This window comes from Dryas octopetala, chromosome 8 (assembly GCF_963921425.1).
Source record: "Dryas octopetala chromosome 8, drDryOcto1.1, whole genome shotgun sequence".
Classification (NCBI taxonomy): Eukaryota; Viridiplantae; Streptophyta; class Magnoliopsida; order Rosales; family Rosaceae; genus Dryas; species Dryas octopetala.
Window position 1 is genome coordinate 19,591,357 of NC_141373.1, and position 17,000 is coordinate 19,608,356.

The following is a 17,000-nucleotide window of genomic DNA, read 5'->3' on the forward strand; positions in this document are numbered from 1 at the left end:
GAAGTGTGGAACCTGCGTAGATCCTCCAATTTAAAACACTGAATATTGGACTCTGCTCTTTCTCTCTCAGTTTCTCTCGCTCTCTCTTAGGCCGGCAATTCAGCAAGTGAAGTCCAACTCAGCGAGTTATGGGGGGCGAGTTACGTTACGAGATCGCACAGAATGCGTACATAAAGCTGGTGCTTCACGCCCTCAAGCACAAGACCTCCGCCGTCAACGGTATCCTCCTTGGCCGCGTCTCCCCCCAAAACGATACCGTCGAGATCACCGATTCCGTCCCTCTCTTCCACTCCCACATCGGCCTCCTCCCCCAGCTCGAGATCTCCCTTATTCTGGTAGTCTAGGGTTTCAGATACACTCTCACACACATATATACATAATTTATTTGTAATTTTGTAATTGATTGAATTTGGTACTTTTTGTTACTTGAACTGAATTTTCCCATGAAATAAACAGAACCCAACTTGGGTTTTTTAATTTTTTGTTACTGTGCTTGAATTGGGTCAGATAGAGGAGTACTATGCCACTAAAGGACTTAGCATTGTGGGATATTTTCACGCTAATGAGAGGTTTGACGATTACGAGCTTGGCAGCATCGCAAAGAATATCGGCGATCACATTTACCGCTACCTTCCTCAAGCCGCAATTCTTTTGGTACGAAATTTGTTTTTCCCATGAAGATCTGTTTTTGTTGTTTGTTCCCTGGTGTGGATTTTTATTTTATTTCTTTTTATCCATTTTCAGTTAGATAATAGAAAGCTTCAAGCTTTGTCAAAGAAGAAGGACCGGAGCCCTGTAATGCAGGTTGGTATCTTTATCTTTTTGAAGCTTGTAGACTATGGTTTTTAATTGAAAAATATGGGAGGATTTGTGTGTGGTATCTGTTTCTATGCTTTTTTAGTGTAATAAATTAACAATACTGATTTTGAGAGATTGGAGTTATCGGTGTGGATTGTTGATGAACTTGGGAAATCACGTAAGATGGTTTGGGAGCTAAAGTATGTGTTTCTTAATTTATATACGCATGAAATTTGTTTAAGATATCTTTTATAACATTTGGAAGATTGTGGATAGATTGATGAAAATCTGTGCATCTCACAATTGTTGTAGTCATATTCTTGTACATTCTTACTGGAACAACAAAGAGCTAAAGTTGTCTGTGATGTGGAATAACACTCATGGAATTTCTGGTCAGTCCAAGCCCAACCATAAGGGTGGATGAGGCTACAGTTACCCCTTCCTTACCTTGTCAGAACATGGAAACTTAGAGCGTTTTTCCTGGGTTGGGTTTGTCATGTTCTTTATGTTGAGCTGTAAAATTATAGTAGTCATATAGACTCATATTTCTCTTCCTCGTCCCCTCCCTCTCTCCCTGATATGTATATACATCATTTGGTTTTATTTTATTGATTATGATATCATTCAGAGTACATGCTTTTTTTTTTTCCTGCTTTATAAGCTATTTGCTGAAATTGACCATACCAGGCTTACCAGCACCCAACTACTTTCTGCCTAAATATGCAAGCATCAAACGTTTCCAATTTCTAATCTATGGTCTACATTATCTGTTGGAAACTTGTATTTTCCGTAGTGTTTTTATAAAACCTATCCGAATTTTTCATAATCTTGGAGAGCTGCTTCAGACCATCCTCTACTCTCTAGGAGCTATCTACCTTATCATTGTAATGGAGCTCCCTGCTGTTTGAACTCTGCACTCATATGGTTCCCCTTTAAGTACTTTTATCCTTTGATAAGAATACTCAACTGCTTGAAAAATCACTGTGGAAACAATTGCAATAGGGCTGGTAAAGAAACTGGAAATATTCTTAATGTTATTCAAAGAAAAAAAATCTTTGATACCATTATTTTTCAGCTATTTATAATATCCAAATGGGATAGTTAATCTTTCTTCACTGTTGTGATTCGCATATTTTTTGTTTGTTAGTACTTCATTCTCCCTCCTAATCTCTTCCAACTTTTGTTTTTCATAAAAAAATCAGCTTTACACTAAGGATGCATCAAGGACGTGGAAATTAGTTGGATCAGATGGAAATCAGTTGACCATCAAGGAGCCATCAGCAAATGTTGTCCTACTGGATTATATCTCAACTGAAAAATGGCAGGATGTTGTAGATTTTGATGATCACTTGGATGACATTAGGAAGTGAGTGCAATACGCCATGCATGATATTTGTTATCGTATTTTCAAGCAATTTTCATATTTATAGGGTAAGTTGATGCTGATTGGAAATGTAATGTACAGGGATTGGCTGAACCCAGAACTCTTCAAGTAACTTTTGGGCATACTTGTCAGATCTTTGCTACTCTTCAGTATTGCAAATGGCTCTCAGTTTCTCATGCTGGGTTTTAGAGGACAAGGCATACTGATCAAGAGAAATCAGATAGATTGACCTTTAAGCTCGTTGGTTTCTTGTTTGTGAGAATTTTTTGAGATGTAAAAAACTGGTTATCAGTTATCTCCTCATACTTTATAATTTGACACTGAAGAGTTTCAGTTTGTTATTCAGAGCATTTCAATTGAAGTTTATGGTCGTAGAATCAGAACAAATTGTCAATTCATTTTTGCATCTAAACTTTTCTTTGTATCAAATTTGTGATCCGCTACATAGTCAATAGCCAGTGAAGATCTTGGTATTTAATGGCCTTGGTGGGTTGATACTTGATAATGTTATGTTTACTTATTATTTGATAATGTTAGGTTGTGAGACCATAAATCAGTTGCATTCATCAAGTAGAATGATGTCTGAATGTGAGGTTTGAGTTCAATGGTATTCCAGAGTTCAATAGTATTCCAATGATGGAACCAACCATAAGTACATAACTTCAAATTGATACCTATATGGGTTTTATGGTGAAAGAATACTTAACCCCTTATCCCTTTTCGCATAGTGAAAGATAAGTATACTTTCATCTCCATCCTATTTTGTCACATGTAAAAAGGATATAATGGTCTTTTATCTATGCAAGCATGATAAGTTTTCCAACTTTCAGGAGTCATTTTACTAATGGGTTTCAATGTCATTACTTAATTTATGGAATGTTAGATAGGGCCATATAAGCGTTGTTTTGAACATCATTTTTTACGCCAACCTTATATAAATGCAAAGGCCGAAGCTTTACAACTGAAAAAACTGTTTTTCTCCCTTGATGGATGAATTGAAATGCTTTCTACTCTCACTTCCCTCCAGCTTCCTCTTAACCACACTGAGACAGACAGACACCCATTTCACAAAACCTCACAACCCACCTTCTTCACAGCTTCAGCTCCCCATTTGAGTTCGAACAACTCCATGCCCACCTCATCAAAACCAACACTCCTTTCACTTCCCTCCGTCTCACTCGAATCGCCTTCGCTTGCTCTCTCAGTCCCAGTTTCTCTTACGCGCAAAAAAATTTCAAACACATGGAGAAGCCCGAGATTGCAGCGTGGAATTCGTGCTTGAAGGCCTTCGCGGAAGGCAACAATCCCGTTGATGAAATTATGCTTTTTTATCAGTTGCGGTGTTTTCATATTTTTCCTGATAGTTTTACTCTGTCTTTTGTTCTGAAGGCATGCACGCGTTTGTTGGATGTTTTCAATGACAGGGTTTTTACATGGGTATGTGGAGAAACTTGGTTTCAGTCGAATTTGTTTTTGATGAATATGATTTTGAATTTTTATGCCTTGTGTGGGGAAGTGCGTGATGCTGGGTTGCTGTAGAATCTGGCAATTGCTTTGGATTAGTTGACGATGAAGGCTGCAATACTATAATACTTCCCATGCTAACGCGATTCCTTTAGGTAGATCTCTCTCTCTCTCTCTCTCTCTCTCTCTCTCTCTCTCTCTCTCTCTCTCTCTCTCTCTCTCTCTCTCTCTCTCTCTCTCTCTCTCTCTCTCTCTCCTCCCTCCCTCCCTCCCTCCCTCCCTCTGCCTCTCTCCCTCCCTCCCTCCCTCCCTCTCCCTCTCTCCAGTTTGGTTATAGTGGAGAGAAAATTCCCTCCATCTGTTTACCGATTCCATATTACAACTCCTGGAAGGAAAATTCCCGAGTGGTTCAGTTATCAAACTTTATGATTTCATCATGCCCTCTCTAAGTAGAGTAGATGGTTTTTCATCAGCACAACAAAACACTTTCAATTGTACTTTTGTTTTGAAACACTGGAAATACAAAATCAGATTCAAGATCTTTTCACATGGAATTTTTGCTTTTTTTTTTCTTTTTTATTCTTGATTGTAATTCTGTAGAAATGTGTACAGTTATGAGTTTGTGAATTAGATTTTATCTTAGTATACCCAAAAGATTGATTATTTGATTTTTTTCTTAATGTGATGTTACCAATATGGTGCCCTCCATGTTACTAGAGTAGCATGAACCTTATGGTCCCATATCCTTCCATGTAACTAAAGTAGATGGGTTTTCATCGGTGCACAATACACTTACAATTTTGATTTTGCTTTTAAACATTGGAAATGAAAATCAGTTACATTATCTTTTAACATGAGGTTTAGGCATTTTTTATTTCGTTTTCTTGATTGTAATTCTGTTCCTGGTAAATTTTAACAGTCTGCTTACAATTGTTGATCAATTGTAACTTCTCTTCTTTCCAAGATGATGTTTATCATATTTCTTGGCAGTCCTCTCTCAACCCCCCAACAAAACTAGATGACTGAAATTTTGTTATGTTTTCTATCTATGTAGACCAAAATCTTGAATGAAAAATCTAAAACATCAATGTATTACCAAACATGCTTTGGTACTGTTGTTATATCTGCAAAATCAATGTTACCATGAGTGTATACTTTTCTAGATCTGGTTGATGTTGTAGTTTTGTGCTGTTTGGTGTGATTTGTGTCATATTAAATTTCCTTCTGTTTTATTTTTTCCCATTAGTATATTTTCCCTATTGTTCTTGCATGGTTCTCCTCATTTAAAAAGTTTACTTCTTATACCTCTAAAGTTTAACAACATATGGATATATATAGGAAAATAAATTCTTGTCTTTCTTACTTTTCTACTCCTTTTTTTATTGCTGTCAAGTTCATTGTGACTACTAACTTATTTCTTTCATCCATGCACTATTTGATCAAGATTTTTTTCTTTATTTTGTCTCCAGGAAGTTGCTTAACAGGGTTAGATGGATCTTGAGACTGAGAACAGATGAATAGCTGCGATTCTTATGAAAGAAGTAGCAGAGCTGCAGCTCCAAGCTCAGAAGGAAGGTGTGCTGGCTTATCTTCGACAAACTAAAGCAAGGTTTCATCCAAATTCATGGTTCCTCAGCGCTACTGTTCTTGGTGTACAACAAGGTCTGTTACGCCTTTATCTCTGTGATATGACCTCATAATTCCTTAATTGGAAAAAAATTATCATTTAGTGACTGTAAATGTTTCTTTTAAGAAAAGGTAGTACCACTTTGGAGGTGTCTTCTGTCCTTATCTACTGATGGAATGATGTACATGTCCAATATTAAGGCTCAAAAGGATTACTCCATTTGGAACATTCACTGTTGCCTTTCCTAGATTGTATCAAATGGAATTAAACCTTGTTTGTGTAACTAGAGATCTATGATGAGCCCATTATGTTTTCATTAGCATATATGAGGTTCTATTTCCTTTACATTAAAGTACAACCACCGTACACGACCCCATATATTATTTATTTGATGAATGTTGTGTCGTTCAGGTCAAGTTTTAATTTTCTTTGGTCTTCTTCAGCAAATCGAGCTGTGGAAGTGAATGAAATGTGAAGAGTCCGACAAAAGGAGCTAGAATTGGATGATAGGCTATTAGGCTTACCGTTCAAGCAAAGTGGATGGTTTAAAAGATTAAGGTAATAAGTCAAGAAGCTTTCTGTCTCCCTCCCTCCCTCTCTCTCTGTACGTGCTTTTCGGTAATTGTTCTTGTGTGAATCTATGGTGTTACACTCTTGACAAAGTACAGTATAGAAAAGAATACACGACTGGTTGACATTAATTTCTTGTTATGGCAGGGCAAAGCGTGGTAGAGGTGCTGTTGGGTCAAGGATGGATGAAACAGGTCCTATCTTCCCCATTGTCCAGACCCAAGGAAGAGCTGCTAGAAAGCCCCAGTTTACAAGAACGTCGTGTTTATGGACCAGAGAAGCCTTCACATGAATTATGTGATTCTTCTGAAGAGGAGCTAGATCATGGCAGGAAGAAATAAAAAAAGGATCAGTCTGGGATAAATCCAAGGATAAATCTAACAAAAAGAAGAAGAGGAAGGAGGAGAAAAGAAGTAGATGTCATAATTGAGAGGTGCTTTGCATTGCCATTTTTAAGAACAAAGGGTGCCACGTAGGCACTTAACTAACAGACGTCCATTTTCAATTTATTTTTCAAGTTAAATCTTAGTTCATGAATACATTTGAAATATTTTTTTGTTCATGGACCCGGTTGAAATGGCCTATATAGTTAAATGTCTATATTGAACTTTTGCCAAAAAAAAAAAATCATTGTAAAGTTTATATTACAGTCTTTAATGATAAATAAACTCACCTAAAAGGTTGTAATGATAAAGATGTCCACTTTTAGTTTGTTTTAGATGAATGCTTAATCATTGTTTTAATTGTTACTATTTGTTAAGTTCTTTGAATGCGCGTCTTAGGGCTTTGCATCTAGTAAATTTGAAGTTGAATTTGAGGCTTAGAGACAATATAATTTGAATTAGCTTCTTGTGGGTAAGCGTGATAAATTACATTGTTTCTTGAGAAAGAATAACTGAGAAGGATAAATTGCATGCTAGGATATACGACCTTTGCCTGAGAAGAAAAGAATCATGCTCTTAAAGAAAAGTTTGGTCTAAGTGTCTGAGAGGAACTTAGATACGAGAATTATCATCTAAGAATCTAAAGAAACTGTTGAATGTATTAAAACATAAACTAGATTGCTTGTGGTTGATTATGAATCCCTAGTTCTCTCCAATTGATTGTTAAACCATAATCTTATATCTTCATTAGTTCACCTATTGTTCTTGATCCTTGTCTTAAATTGTTAAAATTAGTTCATAATTGCGTTTCCGTTTTTAAATTGTTCTCACATAAATCATCACAATACTCTTTTCAAGGTCGTTTTTAATTTTCAAGTTGTGTTATTGTTTTATTTTTATTTTTATTTTATTTTAGTTAGATCTCAATAAGGAATTTAAGTTTTTGAGTTAAATTAAAAATCCTCGTGGATACGACAACCATTTTCTATATACTATATTACATCAACCCTGTATACTTGCAGGATATCTAACAAGTTTTTGGCGTCGTTGCCGGAGATTATTTAATTTAATTTAAAATTTGGATTCCTAATTTATATCTAATTTTTTTTTATATTTTTTTTGTTTGTTAGTTCCATTTAGTTTAGGAGTAATAATTTTAGTTAAAAATAATAAAAAAAAATAAAGATAAAAAAAATAATTTTTTTTTCCTTTTCTTTTCCTGCCTAGTACGGGACTAAGCTTTGGGCCTAACTTTTTGTTTTAACTTTCCAAGCCTGTTCCTTCCCTAAGCATCAGCATGGAGAGGACATTCCTCTTCTCAACCAAAAATTTCAACGATCAAGTACCAAGAAGAGAAATTGTCGCTCAGACCCACCATCTCCAAGTTCGCTAGTAATCATGTTCGAGACCTAGTCGGTGATCCAGCTGCTTTCTCGCTGTCTCCAAGTTGGTCCCCTCCTTTGCTGTCGCGCACCACCGTCACCATCTAACTTCGGCAACCACAGTTGAGTTCCTCTCTTCTTAGCAAGACCCATCGACATCTTCAGCAGCAAGTCCCATCGGTCTCTTCACCATCTAATTTCGACATCTCTGACAAGACCGCCCCCGGGTTCCACCCTGAAACCTGAAGTGATCCTATGAAAATAAAAACCGTCCGTTTAATTTCTTTCTTTCAATTAGTCTTAACCAAATATAGGAATATTCTACTAAAATTTCGGCATAGTCTTCCCTAAAAATTTGACTATCCCAACATGTCGAATAAGGAAAAACACTTTTATAACATTTCAGCCACCTCAACCACAAACCAATAAGGGTCTCAGACCCAAACAAAGCAAAACTAACTCCAATCAGAGCATATCTAATCATATTCACAAACATATATAACTCATTATAACAATCATAAGGGAATCATTGATCCCAAAATACCAAAAAGCTAGGAATGAGAAACTTAAATGCCTTGATGTGGTGCGATCCAACCTCAATGATCTCTAATACTTGGGGGGAAAATTTAAAACAACACAAGAAATTTAAACGTGAGATAACTTAGTGAGTGGGCAAAATATAGAAACAAAGCATTAAAGTTATTTATCCTTTCAAAATCCTTTAAATCAAGTTGACTCTAAAATCTCACATCACTCTTTAAAATCCCCCAATTTTAAAAATCATATTGAAATTCCTTTCCAAACAAAATCAACAAACTAGTTCATGTAAAGATTTTCATCATTCAAGTAAACATGAAATTTTCAAAAAATCTTCCATAAAACATGCAAGGTAACATATTAAGTATAATATCACGCCAAAATAGATAATAACATAATCAACCCAAATCCTCCATTGACATCCATGCAAACTATCCATCTTTAAGCCATGAAATAAGAATCACATGATATTAGTATTCGGGAAACTGTTAGTCATACACTTAGGCAAATAAGCTCGCCACATCCCGTACATATGCATGAGCAGGCAGATAAGCTCGCCACTTCCCGTGTAGAGTGATCTCGATGCACGGGCAGTCAGGTAAGCTTGTCACTTCCCGTGCAGAGTGATCTCGATGCACGGGCATGCAGGAATGCTCGCCACTTCCCGTTCAGAGCGAATCGATGCACGAGTAGGCAGGTATGCTCGTCACTTCCCATGCAGAACGAATCGATGCACGGGCAGGCAGGAATGCTCATACGTGCACGCAAATCTACCCCCAAAATCTTTCACAAAACTCAAAGAAACTAAATTTGAGCTCCATCACAAATCCACTTAAATAGAATCATTTTCAAACCTTCAAACTGCTCGATCGAAATCATTTCCAAGAAACTTGAAATTTAATAATAAAACTTTCAAAATATAATACTCAAAACTATTTTCATAAACTGTCCATTTTCTGAATGAGTTTCTCAAATCATTAATTATAGCATAAATCATTTGGAATCACAGTCCAACTGATCTCAAATCAATCAATCTAAATAAAACTCAAGATAACAAATAAAAATTAAATCAAGAAATTCATTAAAACACTTTCAAAACCGAGTCCACTCACAAATCATCTTTTCTCAATTAAACTCAAGACAATTATGTAATAAATCATGAAATTCATAACTCATTTATAAAACAAAGATCCACTCATAGTGAGAATCCTAGCTTCAATCCTCGTCCAGATTGTCTCGAGCCTCAGTAGTATCGCCTATAAAATAAGATAATAAGCCATAGGATTAATCTCAACTCAACAACATTTGAAGTGTGTGTGAAACCTAATTAAACATCCCATATATCCACTTTCGCATTTCACACGGTTAACAAATTAATTCTCTTTAAACCCATAAAAGTTCTATTTCACTTCGAGTCCTTCCCGACTCGATTCCAACTCCACTCATATCTACACACCACCAACTTAAACCAAAATGGAACTCGTGTGAGGCTTTACCTCAATCGAGAATTCGTCCAAGAGTTATTTGGTATCGGAAAAGTATCCGATCACAATCCAATTCACGTCCTAAGCGCCCCGAGCACCTTCGACCCAACCAAAACCAACAATCAACTTATTAATGGTCTTAAAAAAAGTCCTACATTACTGGTGTGACAGCCGAGTGGTCAAAACCACTACGATTGCCGCCCAAAGTGGTTGTACAAATTCCTAATTCTGCAATTTCACAAATTTCTCAAATTTCTCAAATTTCTGGGTTAATGTCAACCTCCAGTAGTCTCAAGGAGTAGGAAATTGCTCAAAACCACCATAAATAAGCGTCTATGGCCGGCACAAAGAGGAGACTCGAAAGAGTTCTCAGCCCCAAAATGGGATTTCACTAAGATTCATAAATAAATCCAAAAATGCATATGGATTTTGAAGCCCAAGGTGAAGGAACAAAAAACCCACCTCGAATCAAGTTGAACCAACGCCGGAGGTGGCCGAAATTGCGAAGAGGAAGAGGCAGGTCAGCGAGTTTCCTCTCGTCGATCAGCCGTCTGTGGCGATTGGCCGGTGAAGGGATGCCTGGAAGGTGATGGCCGACTTGTGGGGGGTCACGCCAGTGGCCTTGAGTATCCGAAAAATTGGCCGGAAGGGCTGGTCTAGCCTGGGTGGTGTCGTGGGAGGGAGAGAGTGCATATATAATGAGAGAGAGAGTGTGTGTGTGTGTAGCCTGGGTGGTGTCGCGAAAGGGAGAGAGTGCAGTGTTGGGTCCTTAAATGTGTGCATTTTAGGCCCTCTTTCTTAATGTATTTAGTACTTAGTCCCTATATTTTGTGTTATTTACTTGTGTTTCTTTCTCTTGTAGGTGGAAAGCTTAAAGATAACAAAAGGATGCAAATCAGCCTATTTTGAGCCTAAATGAATATTTGATGTACAAGAGAGGGTCCAAGAGTATGAAAAAAGTGAAAGCCCAGCCCAAACCATAAGAGAAGTGGTGTGTGTGCTAAGTGAATGGCAGACATCACCTTGCAAAGAATTTCTTTCCTAATTTGGCTCTAAAAATCATATTTTTAATTATCTTCTTTATCTCCTTTTAATTTCCGATTTATTGGAGGTTTATTAGAGGAGGAAATTGCCTACATGGGAGTCCACAAGAGGGTCGGCTGCACCTACCTTTTTAAAATAAAATTGCAGCTGTGTTCTAGGGTTCCCATACTTGGAGAAAAATCAGAAAAAAAGAGAGAGGGGCTGCAGCTTGGTGGCGTGAGCTCTCCTAGGGTTTTGGTTTTTCTTCTTCTCTTTTCTTGTAATTTTGAAGATGATAAACATGATTTCTTTGATGTTCTTGTTTTCTAGCATGAACTAATCACATTTTCTAGGGCCTAGGGTTCAGCCTTAGGCCAAATATTCAGTGGATTGGTGATGTAGTTGCTATTTGTTTAATTACATGGATTTGATGATTTTGATTTCACTTTGATCATTGTTCTCTATGTGTTTATAATCTTTGATTGATCATCTAGGGTTATTGCATCTAGAATTTAATCAATTTAGGATGAGGACAACCAATCAGCCCCTAATACAAGTGATAAACAACTTAGGATTTAGTAATTGGCTGAATTCTAATTGTGTGAAATCAATACTAAAGCACCTAAGGTAAACACCATGCCTTAGGGTTTTATTTGCATTCATAATCTCATTTGTGTGTTAATGGACCTTACTGCATTCTTAGGTCGATGTCATGCCAAGGTTGCATTTAGGGTACCAAACTAGGGTAGACGCCATGCACTAGTTTGTACATTTGGGGAATCATGCATTTCATGCTATGCCATAGGTGAATATGCGAATGCATTCATCAATAGGAATTAAAAGTTTCAGAAATTGCACCATGATATTGAGTATAAGGTCTAGTGGTAAAGTCCTAGAATCCTAGTATCATCATCCATCCATTTTCACACTACAACAATGAAGTTAATAGACAACGGTGAAAAACCGTTGTCTTTTTGCCCAAAATTTCGTCGTCTAGGCGAGTGACATCTATAGTATATTTAGACAACGGTAAAAACTGTTGTCTTAAGGTATTAATACAACAGTTATAATTTAAAACTGTTGTCTAGTATCCACCAAAATGCATGATATTCATCTTAAACGGTTGTGTTGAAACCCAATACACAACGTTTACATATACAAAACTATTGTATTAGTAATGATTAGACAATACTTATGTGCTATAAATGTTGTCCAAAGTATTATTAAACATCCGTTTTAAGAAACACCGTTGCATAATTAAGTATAAAACTGGCATGACTGTTTGTACATGAGAAACTCAACAACAGTTTTTACTAAAACATGTTATTTTAATTACTTATACATATCATTTTATATCTTAAAACCGTTGGGTAATCATATTTTCCACAACTTCTTTTAACTATATGTGATGTTAAGTTATGCGTATGACAAGTAATTTTTTTTCAAAAATGTTGTATAGATAGACGATACACATCAATTTTTTAGTTAATAAACGTTTTAACTGTTGTTAGTAGGTGTGTTATACAATGGTTATTTAACTAAAACCGTTGTCTAGGATTAATTAACATAATTTTTTTAAATTGAAAACTGTTGTTTGTTTGATTCACATTTTAGTATCCCTGTTTACATCCATTTGAATCTCCATTAATTCCCTGCTTGCATATCCAATTGGAATTAAATCCCACTAAATCTCTGCTTGTTGCATCCAAAGTAATCCACAAATATTGGTAACTCAAAAAGATCCATGAATTCATTAAATTGGAATTGGAGTTTACAAAGTTGATCATGATAACAAACTCATTCACACATCCCTTGCCAATTAATGTACAGCCCAAAAAATTATAAGTAACTTGATAACTACAAAAAGTACTTGTTGATTACAAAAACTATAAAGCTAGGGATGACATGGTCTAACCTAAGTAATCGTGCAAAGTCAGCCATATAAATACCAAAATATCTGACTTTGCAAGATTAGCTAGTCAATGAACTGCTCCCATCATAATATTGCATGTCTACACAGCCTAGCCAGTTAGCTATACAAAATGTTTACCAAAAAATGCTTGTTAAACCCAGCCAGCAGACTTAGGGAAGTGAGGAGTACGTATTGGATCTACATATAGCGCACCAGAAAGCCTGCCCATTCAGCGCGTACTTCATCAATCTGGTCCTGTGAGTAGGTGTTGTCCTTTCTCCTTTCCCACTGAAATTAACCATGGAGTAACAAAGGGATTAACATAAGGGAATACACCAATAAGAAATTCAATATTATTGTTTAATTAAACTTTTTTTTTTTTTTTTAGTAATTGAATGAATCAATAAAAAAAAGGAGCAGGGGAAACCCCTGAACCAAAGAACAAACATACAAAGCAAGAACAAACCATCAAAATAATGATCTAAGTGACTTAAAAAACAATTAACCTGCCATAACCATCAAGTTAATCATCAACCATCAAATTAATGATCTAATTGACTTAAAAAACAATTAACCTGTCATAACCATCAAGTTAATCCATTATCATCATAATTAACAAGGGTTTTTACACAATTGATCCAAACCACATTTTAAACAAAATGAAACATGTCCTAAGTGTAATGAGGTTGCAGCGAAACCATCATGTTATCATGACACCATGAAACATGCACACTGTAACACATGCAGTATACCAACATTCAACATTCAAACCTGGGCAAAGTTTAGTAGACAGCAGGAAATTGTTCAAAGGTCTATTTTGATTTGGTAAGATTGAAATAATTATAGCATGCAAGCTTAATTAGATGAAAGAGCTTAATTCCACTTATGACGACTACACAAAAAAAGTGAACCCCAATATCTGTTTAGAAGTTACAAAAATTCAGGAAATTTGCTGGCCAATTAATCAATTTCATCAAAGTGCAAGTTACCAATCAATTGGTCAACATGACAAAACAAACAGGCTAATTAAATCTAAGCATAGGTCCAAGAAAAGAGTTGCATGATCCAAAGAAATGTGGGATTTTCAAAAATAAACTATCAAAGGTGCACAACAACACAACAAATGATAAGCATATGTAAAATGAGTAACCTAAATACACCAAAGAAAAAAAATCAAAAATAAAAGAGAACAAGCGACTTGGAAACTAGCAGGGCATCAAGTTGCAGAAGCTCAATTAGACCCTCCAACAAAAAGTTAAAACTAAAAGTCATTGAAGAGAAAGAAAGACAACAATTACAAATAATTAACAGATAATATTTTTTTATACCTAAATTAATAACTTCTTTGTTTTCATAATGCTACTATGAACACATGCACATATGCGTAAGACTTAAAATCTGTCCCAATTAAGTCTAGGCCAAATGCTACCTAGGACTTAAAATCTGCCACACATGCAATTAACCTTTCAGCTTATTAAATTTCAAACTTCCTATGATATATATATATATCCTAGTATATATACATTCCAAATAGTATAAAATTAAGTCTAAATTTCAAGTTCAGTTTGTACCTTGGTAGCAAAGCTTAATCCTTCATCTTTAACTATCTCTTTCATAAACCGCATAACAAAATAGCCACACTCCTTGTGGGTTGGTTGTTGAGGAATGCCCTAAATAGTATAAGCAATAGAATTAGGACCGAAATTCATAATCTTAAGTATTATATCTAAATCACTATGAACTTGAGTAGAAATTAGCCAAGAGAAAAGAGCATACATTGATATACATTGATAGATGTCCAATTTCCTGTAAAGTTAAAAGAGCATACATGGCCCATCAATTTTATCATTCTTGACCTCCACTAAAGAAATTTCACACCCAGTCCTCTTAGCCTATATCTCCAGCTAGTCATAGGCAGTTGCTCGAAATGTATCCCCTGTTGCCATCAGTACCTGGCACAATTCCAAATCACAAGGCAATTCAAATAACAAAAGCCACTGAGGAATACACATGCTTTTCTTGGATGTATAGATACATATGAATATATATATATATATGGAGGTTTGACCTTTCACTTTAAATTCCAAAGGAGATATGGCTTGCTTCGGCACCTTTCCTGCAGGAAAATAACACAAGCTAGTCTTGTGATTTGCTAAAAGAAAAATAAATAAAAAAGGGATTGCATCCATCAAGATAAAAGAGGAGTGACTCATTTTCTTTGTGCCTTAAGTCTTGATTTTGGAGTGGCTTGCAGCAAGATGAAAGAGCAGGCTTTCAACAAAGTCATGTGAAAAAAAAAAAATAGCAAAACAAAAAAGAGGCAGTCGGCACCTGGAGAAATAAATCAAGAAGATGGTCTCTTCTCTTCCCTCCTTGCCGAAACAAAAAAAAAAGCATGTATTAGAGAATGGGGAAAAAAAGACAACAAGAAAAAAAAATGGATGGAGAAATTATGTCGATTATAAAGAAAAGGAACCTCACTCTTTGAAGTCTCACGTGGAGGACTATGGGGGTATTGAATTCCTTTTGAGTTAGTTGACACCTGCAAATTAATGAAAAGGGTCAGCTACTGTTGGTATAAGACAAAGGAAAATTATGGAAATTCAAAGTCAGCAAAAAGAGGACATGTGAAAGGGATTAACTACCAAATAAAAAATTATTTCTCTTGCTCCATGTCCCCACATAGCAATGACTGCTGCAAGTTTTCTTAGGTGCTGCAAAGTCTACACATACGCATGGCAAACAAGTTCAATTCAGCCCAAAAGTAGATACAAGATCAAGTTAACCCAAAAGAGAATAGTCTTGCAGATGAGTAAGTAAGTGGTTGCTTTCACCAAATATTTATTTGCTGAACAAAGAGATAGGAAAGAGAGATCAGAAAGATGAAAAATAGACATGCGTAAAGTGATCTTGCCTACGTGATTGCTTTGTTAGTGTTCTTTCCCTCCTGTCTAAAGGAATTGGCTTGCTTTCAAAATTAGAGGAGAGGGGTTCTTGTTGCTTCCAATTTGCAACCATGTTCTTCTTAACCTTTATTTAACCTATTATTTTATTATAATTTGTTTATCACCATCTAGCTAGTCCTCCATTTTCCAACCCCTGCTTTCAGATTTCAATCATGAAGTCTCCATTTCACCAACTCAAAGAAGTGAGACTAGACTTAATATTTCTTTGTATCATCAAAGACAATTTTTCGGGAATTTATATGCCACTGCAACAACAATTCATGCTTACTTCTTGATGTCATAGGTTATAAATTAACAAATACAAGCAGCAAACTACAATAAAAGCAAACAAACAAATTAGGAGCAGAAAAGAGATAGAGAGAGAAAAACATCTACCATGAGGGGGACAGACGAGTAAGGCCTAAGCAAAAATCATCTCTCCAACCACGACAGACTCTGGAAGCAATGATGACCATCTGATCATCCACAAGTGCAAGGATTGCAGAAGGAGCTCCATGGGAATATCCTTCCAATCAGTGATCACCCTTCCTTCCATTTTCACTTTCCCACCACCAAAACCAATACCAATTCCACCAACCATCATAAGCTTCTCAAAGCACAAGTTCAAGTCCTCAGTCTTGAGGTTTTCTTTTCCAACCATTTCAAACCCTCCTCAGTCCAAAACCCACCACCGCCTTTCACAAAAGAACAGAGAATTCCTCCTCATTTGTGTCACCAGCTAAAGAGAGAGAAATATGGATAAGTCATTGCAAATTCCAATACACCTTCTATTCAGACTAGTAAAACCACAATAAACTAGAATACCAAAGCAAAGCACATGTGTAAAAACCTTAGAAACTTGCAGAGATGTAGCAGAGCACACTCATGAACACACAGATCTCCTAATCTTACATTGCTGAAGAAAAATGCCCAGTAAACAAGCCCAATAAAATGCAATTTACACAAAGGAGAGAAAACGAGATACTCAAATGCTAAGATGGGTTATCTTCTTTGTTATCTGTTCTTCGAATACAAGCAAATCTGATAGCCCAAATGAGCATCTCTAAGCTCAAAAAAATAGATAAAAAAGATGGGCTTGATCTAAGTGCAAGTTTGAGACACAGAAACAGAGATATTCAAAACTCACCAACCAAACACCGTACATCAAAATGCAAACAAGATAGAGATATTCAAAACTCACCGATCAGCTTCCACAATAAGATTAAACACAAGCAGATTAATCAAAACCCAAAAATCGAACTTGTCTGTAGAGTTCGATTTGCCCACACGTCTCTGATCAGCACGATCTTGAACAGATAGTAGTACTCGTGGTCCACTCTATTGGCCATATAGCCTCTCCTCTCCAATTTCAGAAATAAAAAAATCATAACTTAGCCCTAAAAATGAAAATCAAAAGCCCTAGAAAACGAAAATAAAAAAACATCTAAAGAATAAAAGATGCTGAAACTCAAAAAAAAATAATAATAATAA

General features: G+C 36.0%; 1 protein-coding gene and 2 long non-coding RNA genes across 4 annotated transcripts; 2 read left to right on the forward strand and 1 right to left on the reverse strand.

Annotated features, from left to right (window-relative positions):
- EMB2731 (ER membrane protein complex subunit 8/9 homolog) lies at positions 1-2,660 on the forward strand. The gene is made up of 5 exons (XM_086253539.1): positions 1-335; positions 508-654; positions 745-804; positions 2,001-2,164; positions 2,264-2,660. Exons 1-5 carry the CDS (start codon positions 129-131, stop codon positions 2,292-2,294), a joined length of 609 nt encoding a protein of 202 aa, XP_086109665.1. The 5' UTR covers positions 1-128; the 3' UTR covers positions 2,295-2,660.
- A 947-nt stretch (positions 2,661-3,607) lies between these two features.
- LOC147277838 (uncharacterized) lies at positions 3,608-6,233 on the forward strand. 2 transcript variants are annotated; one of them, XR_015123788.1, is made up of 5 exons: positions 3,608-3,619; positions 3,699-3,801; positions 5,116-5,308; positions 5,717-5,831; positions 5,991-6,233. It is a non-coding gene; the product is annotated as an uncharacterized LOC147277838 (long non-coding RNA). The 2 variants fall into 2 exon arrangements; XR_015123787.1 differs by lacking the exon at positions 3,608-3,619 and having other exon boundaries at positions 3,642-3,801; positions 5,991-6,232.
- A 6,254-nt stretch (positions 6,234-12,487) lies between these two features.
- LOC147277839 (uncharacterized) lies at positions 12,488-14,426 on the reverse strand. Its single transcript, XR_015124058.1, has 3 exons — positions 14,341-14,426; positions 14,136-14,234; positions 12,488-12,852 (listed from the first exon to the last, which is right to left on the reverse strand). It is a non-coding gene; the product is annotated as an uncharacterized LOC147277839 (long non-coding RNA).
- Between the last annotated feature and the right edge of the window lie 2,574 nt (positions 14,427-17,000).

Bases quoted from the DNA above. Each gene is read 5' to 3' on its own strand.
- EMB2731 (XM_086253539.1), top strand. From the start codon at position 129: ATGGGGGGCGAGTTACGTTACGAGATCGCACAGAATGCGTACATAAAG. The intron at 655-744 runs GTACGAAATTTG...ATCCATTTTCAG, and splicing joins CTCAAGCCGCAATTCTTTTG to TTAGATAATAGAAAGCTTCA. The intron at 2,165-2,263 runs GTGAGTGCAATA...TGTAATGTACAG, and splicing joins CACTTGGATGACATTAGGAA to GGATTGGCTGAACCCAGAAC.